The sequence below is a fragment of the Galeopterus variegatus genome, unplaced genomic scaffold (assembly GCF_000696425.1).
Source record: "Galeopterus variegatus unplaced genomic scaffold, G_variegatus-3.0.2 Scaffold3081, whole genome shotgun sequence".
NCBI lineage: Eukaryota > Metazoa > Chordata > Mammalia > Dermoptera > Cynocephalidae > Galeopterus > Galeopterus variegatus.
In genome coordinates this window covers 200811-214253 of record NW_007729192.1, presented here as the reverse complement: position 1 = coordinate 214253, position 13443 = coordinate 200811, and the positions used below count along the sequence as shown (strand labels likewise).

Genomic DNA, 13443 nt, shown 5'->3' with positions numbered 1-13443 from the left:
GGTGGAACTCAGGCCAGATGGCGTGGTCAAGGTTTGGGTCTTTCTCTGCTGAAGGTGGAAGGGAGTGACAGGGTGACTTTCCTACCTGAGGAGGAGGCCTTGCCTCAAATGCCTGGCCCTGCTTAGTTCCCTTGGACTCAGAGCCACAGCCTGTCCTGTCCTTTCAGGGACACCATGGAGAAACAGAAGGTGGGCAGCGCCTAGGACCCTGTGACCAGCCACATGAGAGGGGATGTTCTCACTGCGCAGCTATTTCTAGGCTTTGTTACTCAGTGCCCACCCCTGCCCCAAAGAACAAGGCCTCTCAGAGACTTGAGGCCCAGTCCTCACGGGTGGCTTTGGGGCAGTCCTTCCCTCCCTAGCCTCAGTTTCTCCTTCTAGACCTCCAGATGGGGGTAATGCTCCCTCACTTGCAGAGCTGAAGCAAGAACTGAGTGAGGGATACTTGTCAAAATGCTCCCCAAGTGCGTATGCTTGAAGGACCCATGTTATTAGGGCAGTCAGCACAGCCAAGGGCTAAGGTCCCAGCTGAGGGCTCCGTCCATACCTGGCTGGAGTCGCACTGAGAAAGCATGAGCATCCTGTGTCCACTAGGGGGCAGCAGAGAACTTCCAGAAAGACCACCGGGGTTTGCTCCGTGATTGTTCCATACAGACTGAGTCTGAGACAGAGACCTAGGGCAAAGGCCCATAGACATGGTAGAACCAGGGCTAGAACCCAGCCTTGCTTGCCCCAAGCCCGTTTAAAACCCCCTGGTGAGTGTAAAACATTCAGCCTCTACTTTGCCCATCCCCACTCCAGCTAGAGAGCTTGATGCTTGCTTGGGGCCCTTTAAAAAAAAATAGTTCCTTGCAGGATTTTGCTGGGGAAACAGAACTGGGTGCAGCTGCTGTAGACCACAGAGGCTACTGTAACCTGAATAAGCACTTTATTAAGTTTCTACTATCTGCCAAATCCTATACTGAGCACTCTATGAACATGTCCTACTGAATCCTCTATTAAGGATCTTACTATGCTGGTAGCCCTATTTTGCAGATAGGGAAACTGAGGCTGAGAGATCAGGTGATCAGGTGTCAAAAGTCACTCTTCCCCTTCTCAGCCTCCATCTTCCCAGTTTACCAGCTGTGGGAGCCTGGGCAAGGTTAACCTCTTTAAACCTCAGTTTTCTCCTCTGTAAAGTGGGGATAAAATTGACTTACCCTAGGAGTTAATAATGGCTCATAGGGGATAGTGTGAGGATTAAAAGTGAATCCAATAAACAGGTTAGACTCCTGGCTGCTCGAAGTGATGTGACAACTCAACATCCTTGAAAGGACAAAAATTGGAAGGGTTTGCCCAAGATTCCATAGCCTGGAGACCACCCAGATCTCCTGCCTCCCACCCAGAGCCCTGCCCACCAGGTAAAGGCTGGACATCAGTGGCCTGGCCTTGCTGAGTTGTGCCGGGCTTTGATGGTGACCAACTTCTCTGGGACACACCCTCACTGCGCTCAGGGGTTCCTGAGTTGGATAGAAACAGCTCCTCTGTCTGCCCTTTCTCTGTGGTCCCACTGAGTGGCACTTAGCATAGTGGTTGAGGGCACCTTTTCAGGAGCTAGACCACCCAGGTACAAATCCCACTGCTACCACCTACTGGCTGTGTGATCGTGGGCAAGTTCCTGAACCTGTTCTTGGCTTGGTTGCCTCACTGCAAAAAGGATAACAACAGTGCAGTCAGCCCTCTGTATCCATGGGTTCTGCATCCACGGATTTAATTAACCGTGGATTGAAAATGTTAGGAAAAATAAATAACAATATAGCAATAAAAAATAATGCAAATAAAAAGCAATACAGTGTAACAGAGCATTTACATAGCATTAGGTATAAGTAATCTAGAGATGATTTAAAGTACACAAGAGGATATGCATAGGTTATGTGCAAATACTATACCATTTTATATCAGGGACTTCAAAATCTGTGGATTTGGCATCTGTGGGGGTCTGGAACCTATCCTCTATGGATATCAAGGGACAGCTGTACCCACTTCACAGAGTTGTGAGAAATGAATGAGTTGGCACATGGTGAGTGCTGGGAGCAGCGCTTGGCACCTGGTAACTTTGCTAATTGTCGTTTTCTATTCCATTGTATAGTAATTGTCGCTTTGCTTGTCCTTTCCCCACTTGGCGAGAAGTTCCTTGAGGACAGGGCAGAGGCTCAGGGTCAGGCTAGTGTCTCTCATACCCAATATGAGAAAGCCTGGTCTTCAAGTAGAGACTTTGTAATCATGTGGTGAGTGAGTGGTCACATGACCAGAACCATAAGCTGAGTGAAGTTTCTTGAGGAAGACACCTCTGCCCGACTTTCAAAGGTCTTCCTTGCCAGCCAGTCAGTATGGATGTCCTTGATGGCTGGGGGACGTGTCTGGCTCACACAGGAGGTGTGAGCAGAGCAGGCTTGGAACACAGGTCTCCTGACTGCAATCCTAGTCTCCAACCACAGGACCAGCCTGTCCACAAGTTCCAGTAGCTACTGCTCCTTGATCATAGTAAAACCATGCCTGCTTGCCCAACCCTGCCCCCCGCCGTGTTTGTTTGCTTAAAATAAAGGAAGATGCATCATTGGAAGCTCAACAAGAAGATGGAAATGGAAAATGCCATTTCAGAGGACATAAAATATTCCATCAAGGGGCTGAAACCCACCATAAAGGGGCTGACATTGAATATGAATTTGGGGCAAATGTGTTATTAGGCAAAGAGAAGAAAGACCCTGAGTGAGAGAAAGCAGGGCATATCTGGGCTGCAGAGGGAAGGCTGAAGCAGCAAGATGTTCTTGGCAATAGGGTCTTCACAAATTCTCGTTGACTCCAACTCTTGGGGTCTATCTGGAGGTTGGCCTCCCATCTGAGACCTCACAGCCTTTCAAACACAAGTATCCTCAGGAGTGCTCTTCCTGGAGCTTGCCATCCCACAGCAAGGCTTTTGGCCATGCTCCCCATTCTGCATTGGCTAAGAGTCAGAGTCCCCAAGGATCTAGAGAACTCAACTAGGGATCTAGACCCTGGTCACTGGAGATATGCCAGTGTTGTAGAAAATTACAGATGGCCTTCAGAGCCCTGGTGAATGTCCCTCCCCACCACATCCCCCAGCCAGAGAATCCCTTCCACCTTCAACATAGTTCCAGAGAGATATTCTAGGGATTTGGAATTCTGGGAAATTCCTACTATGCTTCAGCGTTTCCAAGAGCTTTCCCCAGTTCTAATGTTCTGAGGTACCAGAGACCTTCTTTTAAGTTTGACAGTTCTTGAGAACTACTGCCATGTTTCTGGGAGCCAGAGAACTGCTCCCAAGTTCCAGCAATTTGTGGAAGGCCTATAGCTTTCAGGTTTCCAGACATACCCTCCTGAGTCTGCAAGTTCTCAGTAGGAACCAAATGGATTTGAAGAGTCTTGATATGTTACGGGGCCCTGTGGAATTCACCAAGGGTTTCAGGATCTTAGAAGAGTGGCAGTTCTAGAGTGATTGAGAGATGGACACATGGTTTAGCAGATGGGCAGGCCAATCCCCTTGAGTCCTGTGTCTATCTCTGGAAAAGGAAGTGGGGTTTCTGCTGAACTGGAGAGTGACCTGGAACTAGCAAACTGGAAAACTGTGGCTGGCTCCAGCAGGAATCATCCACACACAAATGGACCAGCAATGGCCTGGATCCCCCTGGGTGGCCGCCGTCCGTTCTCCCAAGACAGCTAAGGAAAACTCTCACACTCAGTGCCAGGGGCCTCCCCTGCCTGGGGCTCAAGACCTCCCAGGAAGCAGGGCCATGATGCAGTAAGATAAGGGTTCTGCGGGGTAGGGAGAAGCCAGGCAGGAACCTGCAGAGCCACCCAAGCTGATGTGGCATTAATCATGCTCATCCTCCACCTTCAGGTCTCTGCATAAACATCACCTCCACGAGACCTTTCCAGAACCCCTTATTTACAGTTGTACCCCGACCCTGGCAGAGCGCCACACACATGCCTCCCTGCCCCCCGCTGTTTTGCTGCACAGCATTTATCACCGTCTGACATGCCGTGTACTTTCCCCATTTTCTTGTTTATTGTCTGTGTTCCTTGAGGGTAAGGATTCTTATGTTTTGTTCAATGCTAGCCCAAAGCAGGTTAATATTTGTAGAATAATTTTTTTTTTTTGAACGAGGATTGTCAATTCCATCAAATTGTTCTGTTAACTAAAAGTTGATTTTGGCTAAATAGTCTGCAGCAGGCAAATCTGCATGCTGCACTCTCTGTATATCAGGGCATTTAACCCCCAGGACAGTTTTATAAGGGGGGACTATGAGGTGCCTTGGGCAGTTCAGTCACTTGCCCAGGATCTCATGGATAAGTGATGTCACCAGGATTTGAACTTATGTGGCTCAGTCTGTGGGCTTAACCACAGCCCACTCTGCCTGGTCCCTGCCTGTGGTGTCTGGCCATCACCCTATGTCCGAACGAGGATTGTCAATTCCATCAAATTGTTGTGTTAACTAAAAGTTGATTTTGGCTAAATAGTCTGCAGCAGGCAAAGCTGCATGCTGCACTCTCTGTATATCAGGGCATTTAACCCCCAGGACAGTTTTATAAGGGGGGACTATGAGGTGCCTTGGGCAGTTCAGTCACTTGCTCAGGATCTCATGGCTAAGTGATGTCACCAGGATTTGAACTTATGTGGCTCAGTCTGTGAGCTTAACCACAGCCCACTCTGCCTGGTCCCTGCCTGTGGTGTCTGGCCATCACCCTATGTCCCTGGGCTCTGCCTCCATGGACCTTGACCTTCCGAGAAACTGCCACTGTTGAACACCCCTTGAGCCCAGTTACAGGCTTGCCTCTCAAAACCTGGCCACTGTGGGCTCCAATCAGGCTGACCCTGCCAGTACCAGCTTCAGGGACCAGGCCTGCATAGACTCAGGAGTCAGGGGCTCTGTGAGGGGGAGGCCCAGGGTTTTATCTTCAGGTCCTCACCCCCCTGGGGAAAAGGTGGCACCATTAGGAGACATTCCCAGAGCTACTTTCCAGAATGGTGAGCAGGAGAGCACTGCATCTTTCCTTGCTTGATCTTGTGCTGGAGAGTGTCACAGGGAAACAAGTCCTGATTTTCTCAGGCCAGGTCTGAGAAAAATAGTGGCCAGTCTTAGTACTGTGCCAGGTGCCACGACCTCCCTTCAGCATCCCCAGGCTACCTGATACTCCCCAGCTGCTCCCTGGCTGGTTCTCTGGCCTCAGCCTCTTCCTCCCCAGTGCTCCCCAAGCCTGTGACTAAGGCTGGCCAGCGTGGAGCCTTGCCCGAGCCCAGGGCCCATGTCTCGGGGGACGCCTGACCTGAGACCTGGCTCAGGGACTGCTAGCTAAAGCGTCTCATTTCCTCCCCATGCTGATCTCTTTACTGTTCCCCTGCCTCCAGCTCACCTTTGTCACTTCCCACAAGTGGCAGCATGACCTAAATACAAATCTAAGCTGGTGACTCCTCAAGACCCTTCCATGGCTCCCCTTTGCTCCTGGCATAAGCCCAGACTCCAGATATGGCCTGCAAGGCTCTGTACTTTCTGACAACCTTTGGAACCTCTACCTTCCCTGGGCCACCTGCTGTCCACCCTTCAAGCCTCAATCACAGCTTCTTTGGCAAACCTTCCCTGACCCCCTCAACAATTTCTGATTGAATGACCCTCCTTTGTGCCTCCACAGGTCCCCTGGGCTTCCTCCATCAAAGCACGTGTGAGGTTGTAAATGTCTGCCACCCACCAATCTGTAAGCTCCCTGGGCAAGGCCACCTCGTACACGTGGGTCTTTTTTTTTTTTTTTTGACAGCTGCCAGTACGGGAACTGAGCCCTTGACCTTGGTGTTACAAGACTGTGCTCTAACCAACCGAACTAACCAGCCAGCCCCCTTGTGACTCTTATTTGCCAACTTACAACTTGATTTGCAGTTGATGCCAGTTGATGCAGTTCAATGAATGAACAAATGAACTAACAAATGAATGAACCATGTGACAAGACTGTGCTCTAACCAACCGAACTAACCAGCCAGCCCCCTTGTGACTCTTATTTGCCAACTTACAACTTGATTTGCAGTTGATGCCAGTTGATGCAGTTCAATGAATGAACAAATGAACTAACAAATGAATGAACCATGTGGGTCTCAGTTTCCCTACTTACAAATGGGAGAATCAGGTTAGCCTCGAGGCTCTTTGTGTAATGAGGTCCTCCCACTCTCACCCCCAACTTCTCATGTCGTGTCTGGACTTCTTCCTAGTCATAGACCCACTGCATCCTACCGGGTACTGATACTGGGAATCATGATAGTCCTCACCTCCTTGACCCTCACCAGAACTCAATGGGACAGGGAGCTGCAGTGTCCCCCATTTAATTGACTGAAAACCAGAAAGTGGTCCAGGGAGGGTGCAGGGTTTGCCTAGGGTCCCAGAGCAGGTCTGTGGCATAAGAAGCCGGGACTCCTGAGCCCCACCAGCACCAGGACACATGCAGTTGGCCCCTCGACCACCCACCTGCCCTGGTTCGAGGCCAAAGTAGTTTCCCTTAGAGATGCCCACCGTTCACTTTCCCCATGCCTACTCAGTGGCACGTAGTAGCTGTTCTGTTAAAGCCTGTATAATACATGAAAGGAGATGGGAGCCTGGGATAGTCCAGAAAAGAAGGGGACACACACCTGTGCCAGGGTCCTTGCTCCTCCTCAGACTCCCCCAAGAGCTCTTGGGTTCCCCCACGGGGAAGTGACTGACGACCCCAGAGGACAAGACCAACCAGACTGGGAGCTGACACTTCTCTTTATTCGTATGTTTCATCCCCTGCTGCCTGGCTTCTCCTGAGTCCAGTCTCATTTCTCATGGTCTGGGGCAGTACCTTTCCTTTGTTCCTCCCCATAACCCCTCCAGGTCCCCCTGCTCCCCGGCCCTTGGAGCTGTCGTCTGCCCAGCCCAGCTGCAGGATGGAGCGGCAGCTGCTACTCCATTCAACATAGGGGGAGACCGAAGCCCAAGAGCGCAGAGCCCAGCCCAAGGTCGCACGCTGGTCTCCTGGGTTTCCACTTTGCTTTCAGCAGGGAGGGAGGACTTGGCCTGGGCTCCGTGCACCCTTGCTGGGGGGTGGCTGACTCCGGCCACGTCGTAGGGAGCTGCCAATCTGGTCTCTGAGGGCCTCCAGTCTCCGGGCCAGATTTGGAACCCCGGCCCCACCTAAGGAGCAGTGAGGTTTGAGGCCTGCCCTCCTTTGGGCCTTTCCCCTCCAGGTCCATTCAGGTCCCAACACCCTCCGAAGAAGCCTCAGGTGCTACCCTCCACCTTTCTTTCCTATCCCCCAATACACCATGGGCTCCAGCATACATCGGGGCATGCAGGTGGCCCTAAAAAGAGAATTCCAAGTTTGGGAACTAGAAAGATGTTAGAAATCACCTCTCAACACCCACCCCATTTCAGAGATGGGAAGACTGAGGCCTGGAGTATGTGATTCCTGGCCCAACATCACAGAAAACATTAGGTGCCCCTCCCTCTCTGCCTTGTTCACCTCTCAGCACTGGTGACGTGTTTGGGGGCCCCATGGGCAGGGGGGGTGCAGAGGGTACCACCTCCTCCTCAGTCAGCATCTCTGCCAGGACTTGGGTCTGGGTCCAGTCGCTGTGACTCCTGGGCCAGGGTGGGTTGGATGGTGAGAGGTGAGCCTTTGGGTTCCCCAGGCCTCCTCTTACCCCAACCCAGTGCCCCAGAGCTGCACCTACCTCTCTCTGGGGCACTTGGCAGAACTGGGGCTGCATGGGGGTACCCAGGGAGGGAGCCGGGCAGACAGGGGCATGCCACCTGGAGCTTCTGGACCTAGTGCCTGCAGAGACCAGGGCCCACACTGGGTGACTTCAGCCCTGCCTCTCTGTGTCCCAATTCCCTGGTGCTGACCATGACCCCCCACCATGACTGCCCCACAGGGAGCTAAAAAAGTCAGGCTGACATAAAGGGGTGGGGTCTCAGTCACTTTCTTCTGTGGGCAGCAGGTGGTTCTTGTAGTGTCCTCTCCTGAGGCTGGGAGCCCCCTGAGGACAGGAACCAGTCTGGTCTCTTTCTGAATCCTCAGTGCCCAGAATAGAGGTTGGCACAAACCAAGCATTGTAGGGGAGAGTTATTGAAGGGATGGCTGAGTACATGAACAAGTAAATACAAAAATGAGTGAATATGTAAGTGAGTGACAGAGTGAGTTTCTAAAGGGAGGCAGGGTGGGGAGCAGGGGGAGGCGAGGTAAACAGTTATTCCAAACCCTGGGCAGAGGGAGCCCTTAGCCAGCCATTCACTGCCCGTGATCCAGCCTGGAACCCTGGAATCCCTGGGGCTTTAGAGCCTCCTGGATTGTCGACTGCTAAATCAAGTTCTCCCAGCCTTGCCTCACCCTACCTGTGGCAGGTGGCGCTCCCTCCGTGGGCAGGCCCAGTGGGCCAAAGGTGCTCCGCACAGAGGGCAGAGGTGGCAGCAGGGGCAGACGGGTGGCAGTGCCTGCAAGAGGGCATGTCAGAGGCTCCGTGATATCCCTGCTGGTCACCCCTCCAGATTGGGCAGTGAGACTCACATGGCAGGGGGGAGCTGGTGCCATAAAGCAGGGATACGGTGGGGCTGGGCCAAGGTCCAGCTGGTGAAGGTAGGAGGCAGAGAGGAGGCACCTGGAAAAAACCACAGGGTCTGTGCCTGCAGCCCCCAACCCTGCCACCAGGCTGGTCTCCAAGTCGCCCTTTCAGCAAATACTTCTGCAGCACTTACTATGTGCCAGGCCCTGTTCTCAATGCTTTATGTATTAACTCATTTAGTCCAATCTTTAAAACAACTCTGTAAGGTTGGCATGGCCAAGATCCCCACGTTACAGAAGAGGACACCCAGGCAGCAAGAGGTTAAATGATTTGCTCAAGGTGATGCAGCTGGAGGTGGCAGAGGTGGAACTGAACCCCAGTAGTCTGGATCCAGGGATCAGACTCTTTCCCATTTCAAGCCACCCCTTTCCTAGCTGCCCTCTGTCCCAATCCTGTCTCCAGGCTGGTGGCCATGCTCACCTCTCTAGCTCATGGACCTGTTGGGACAGGACGTGCTGCTCATTCCGAGCCAGGTCTCGGCTGCTCTGCAGCTGGCTCTTTTCTTTCCTGGGGGAGAGCAGCCCCAGGAAGGTGACAGGAGGTGGGGCTGGTGGGGGTATTGGTCAGCCCCTCCTCAATGCAGTATAGTACCAGCCCCAGGAGGCGGTGAGGACAGAGGGGAACCAGGACCCAGGGAGGGATGCAGCTTGGCAGAAACAGCTTAGCAGTGAGGGGTGGGACAGAGTCCCCATGGCTGTGGGCTGGGCCCTACCTGAGCCTCTCATTCTCCAGCATGAACTCCTGTAGCATCCCATACAGGTTCCGCTGGGCCCAGGCCACCCGGGCCCCACTGAGCCCCGAGGCTGCAGGGAACCAGGAGGTGGCTGAATCCCCAGCAGCCCTGGACCCTATCCACATCCCGCCCTGCCCCCAGGAAGTTAGTACCCTTGGGGTCCATTTGGTCCAGCTGGAACCGCAGGCGACGGTTCTCCTCCCGGAGCTGTAGCATCTCAGTCTCCAAACGTTGGGGCTGCTTTGCCACAGGAGACTGGAGAGGAAAAGGCCAAGAGCCACTCTTTGTGGCTACACAAGTCGTGCACTGCACAAGGGCTTCCAGGGGTGGGAAGTGAGTGGGCGTAAAATCCAACCCATGCTTCACTTGCCAGCCTTGTATCCTGTCACCAGGCTGCATCTACTTGGAGGGAGCACCTTGTCTTAACTATATCATCCTGGAGGTTCCCACTCTGAGCTGGACTTGACTTTAAGTCCAACCCCAAACTCAGTTCTGTCCAAACCTTGGCCCAGATTCTGACTCCAAACAAGACCACTATCAGACTCCAACCCAACTCAGAATTAACCATGATACCATCTGGGATCCTGGCCAGGCCCTGAATTATACCCCAACTCAGATTCCAACCCTAGACCTGTCCTAACCCTGCCCATGGCTCTAGCTGAGATACTGACTCCACCCTACCCAACCATGAAACCATTTCCAGGATTCTAGCCCTAATCCCAACCCTGACCCAGACTTTAACCTTGATGTCAACTCAGGCTCCAACTATTTCCTGATTCCCCACCATCTCCCCTGCCCTTCCCTCTGCCTGTGTCTCCCTCCAGTCACCTTGGGGGCCAGTGGCCGGGTGGTGACCCGCTGAGCTCTACTTGCATATCTCAGAGTGCTGAGAGTCTCAGGAAGGCAGTGGGCTGAGGGGGACACGCAGGCCACCTGGGGAGGACTCTACCTTAGTGCTCCTCTCTAGGAGCCCCTTTCTCAGGACCTAGCCCTCCCTGCCAGCCCCCCTTGGGTACCATGAGGGTGACCCCATTCCCCCCTAGTGAGTCTGCCAGCAACTTGGTGAGCTTGCTGTCCCGAAAAGGGATGTGGCTCTGCTTCCGCTGTGGGTCCAGGAGCAGGGAGATGCAGTGACCTAGGTGGGGAGAGCAAGGCCCAGAAAGGTCATACCACTTGCCCAAGGCCACCCAGCAGGGACACTGCAGAGCTGGGATCTCAACCCAGGCCTGTGTTAACTCTAAAACCCATCTTTTCACGTGATCTTATTACTCATTCACATTGGTCTCCACCACCAGACTGGGGCTTCACGAAGGCAGAGATGACCTTGTCCACCCCCGATCCCCAATGCCCAGCAAAGGGCCTGACACTCAGCAGGGGCTCAGGAAACTTGTAACAAACAGATTGAATGAAAAGGAGTTTTGTGAACATCTCCCATGTACACCACAGAGGAATGCCAAGGCCCAGCTCTTAAGGGTTTCAAGGTCCATTAACCTGGGCTGGGGATGGGGAGACTGGTCAATTCCCTGCTCCTCAGTGGGCCTCAGTCTTTCCAGCTGCACAAGGGACAGGCCAAATGTCTAAGTGTTCACACTCTGCAGGTGAGTGTTTTTACCTCCCAAATCAGAAATGTATCCTTATAGACCCTTAGAATTTGTAGACTCATAAATGATGTTCTAAGAGGGAGAAGTCAACAGCAGAGCTGGGGCCAGAATGAGGCTTCTGGCTCCCGGATTGCAGCTCTTCTTCTTTTTTTTTTTTTTAAATATGACCAGTAAGGGGATCTTAACCCTTGACTTGGTGTTGGCAGCACCACGCTCTCCTAAGTGAACTAACTGGCCATCCCTATATAGGGATCCGGACCTGTGGCCTTGGTGTTATCAGCACCGCACTCTCCCAAGTGAGCCACGGGCCGGCCCAATTGCAGCTCTTTAATCCTCTATGCACTACAATCCTCTGGTAGCTGGTATCCCCCCTGTAGACAGTTATGGTCAGGTGCAGAGAAATCAACCCACTGGCCCCCAAGGTCTCACCCAGGGCCAGCAGGCTGCGGTTGATGCTGTTGGCCTCAAGCATCAGCTCCCCACGGGATCCTGTGGCTGTTACCTTCTCACTGCCAGCCAGGTCTACAAAGCACAGCTTCCCACCAACAGGAGGCTCCCCAGGATCCACAGGAGGCATCTGCTGGGGCTGGGGGTCAGGGCATGATGGAGACTTGGGAGGGGCTGTCCCATCAAAGACACAAGGTCACAAGGCCAAGGATTGCCACTATTACCTCCCGTGCATGCCCAGGCTGGTTTAGACACTCTTGCTGGGTGGCCCTGGGCCAGCTCTTTCCCCAGGCCGGGGCACTCACAGTTTGGTGGCTGATGTAGAGTGTGAGCAGCACATGGCTGCGACTGGAGGTCTGGTTCAGAGTGTGGGCTGAGCTCTTTCGACGGCTAAGACCTGGAGGGGAGAAGCAGCAGGAGCTGGACCTGGTAGGAAGAACAGGTCATCACCAGTGAAGAAAAAGGAGCAAAGGCATCCTGGAGGAAGGGCCAGCCCGTGCAAAGGCAGAGAGGCAGGAAAGTGGGTGTCGGTTCAGGGAATGATGGGATGTTGGGTCTGGCTCTGGCATGGATGGGTGAAAGGCGAATGAAGAGAACTGAGCAGAAGAGTAACAGATTTACATTTTATTGACATCTCTCCTACTGCTGTGTGGAGGGACAGAGGCAGAAAGATCAGATGTGGCACAATGCTGGGGCCAGAGTCCTGAGGATTGGTGTCCCCAGTGCCTGCCAGAGGAGGGGTGCTCAATCAATATTTGGTGAATGAATGAATGAACGAGGCTGGAATGGAAGGGCTTTATAGGCTAAGCTAAGAGGCATAGCCTTTATCCTCAGGGCACTGCAAGGGTGGAGGGCATGGAGCCAAAGAGGGATGTGGTTTGCTGCATGGAGGAGAATGGATTGGCAGGTGAGAGCATGGGGAGGACTATCTAGGGAGCATTGACTGAGGCAGAGGCCCTGGGCTGGAGAGGAGGGCTGGGCCTGAAAGGAGTTTGGAAGGCAGAATCACCGGTCCTTGGAGGGTGGTGGTTTGGGGGCATCCTTGGGGCGCGTCTTTGAATTGTTGGTTTGCCGATCCTTCTCCCCCACAAGAGTCATTTTTGCAGCCACAGCTCCAGCCAAGGCCCAAGCCCACATTCAGTGAATGGTTGAGGAGTGGGCATCCCCCACCCCCGGAAGGAGGAGTGGGCATCTGCCACCCCTGGAAGCTCCCCTGAAGTAGCACGCACCCATTTGCAGAAGTTCCATCAGGGCCTCCAGACTCCCAAACTCCACCACCCGCAGCTGTTCCACATAGAAGCCCCGGGTCTTGTTCCAGCGAACAGGAAGGGGTCGGAGAGACCCCAGGCTCAGCAAGTCCCGAACCTCGGAGGGGAGGGGGAGGGGAAAGGAAGGGACTCTCTCTGAGTCCATGTTCCGTCCACCCCCAGACCTTACTGACAACAGTCCCCACCTCCTCTTCTGTATTTCCACCTCATTCTCTTACCTGCTCATTGTAGATCTCCAGATAGGAGGCGCGAAGGGTGACAGGGGCACCCAGGTGCTGCACACGGTCTAACAGCCAGGCGAAGGTCCTCTGTATGATGCCAGCCAGGCTGGGGGGTACGGGCACTCCCTCCCCCTGGGGGCAAAGACAGCTGAGCCTGGGGTTGGGTCATGATCATCCCCACAGCAATCTCTAGCCTTTGTAGAGCACTTACTGTGTGCCAGAAACCGTGCCAAGTTTCCATATAACAGCCCATTTAATTCTCACAGCCGGTACTACCACTGACATTTACAGATGAAGAAACTGAGAGCTAGTAAGCAAAGGGACCTAAATTTGAACCCAAAAGCTCCAAACTGGGCAAGTCCCTTCTCCTCCCTGGTCCTCAGCGCTCAGCCCACCTGGGGAGGAGGTCCGGTCAGGGTGTAGGTCTTCCCGGAGCCTGTCTGGCCAAAGGTGAAGACGGTGCAGGACAAGCTGCGGACAGCAGGGACGTGGCTGGACCCCGACGGCGGCCCAGGTGGGGCACCGGGGGTCGGAGCACGGCGGGGGCGGC

At 53.6% G+C, this 13443-nt stretch overlaps 1 protein-coding gene across 1 annotated transcript in view; it reads right to left on the bottom strand.

The window, feature by feature from the left end:
• Positions 1–6770: 6770 nt before the first annotated feature.
• KIF12 (kinesin family member 12) overlaps positions 6771–13443 on the bottom strand; it is an 8190-nt gene continuing 1517 nt past the window's right edge. The window contains exons 5-19 of the mRNA XM_008583913.1: positions 13289–13364; positions 12891–13025; positions 12634–12769; positions 11710–11801; positions 11387–11543; positions 10373–10491; positions 10185–10289; positions 9509–9611; positions 9336–9426; positions 9044–9130; positions 8569–8659; positions 8397–8495; positions 7736–7836; positions 7525–7643; positions 6771–7196 (exon numbers count right to left, since the gene is read on the bottom strand). Coding sequence (XP_008582135.1) covers positions 7057–7196; positions 7525–7643; positions 7736–7836; positions 8397–8495; positions 8569–8659; positions 9044–9130; positions 9336–9426; positions 9509–9611; positions 10185–10289; positions 10373–10491; positions 11387–11543; positions 11710–11801; positions 12634–12769; positions 12891–13025; positions 13289–13364 — 1651 coding nt within the window. The 3' untranslated portion in view covers positions 6771–7056. The remainder of the gene's footprint in view (positions 7197–7524; positions 7644–7735; positions 7837–8396; positions 8496–8568; positions 8660–9043; positions 9131–9335; positions 9427–9508; positions 9612–10184; positions 10290–10372; positions 10492–11386; positions 11544–11709; positions 11802–12633; positions 12770–12890; positions 13026–13288; positions 13365–13443) is intronic.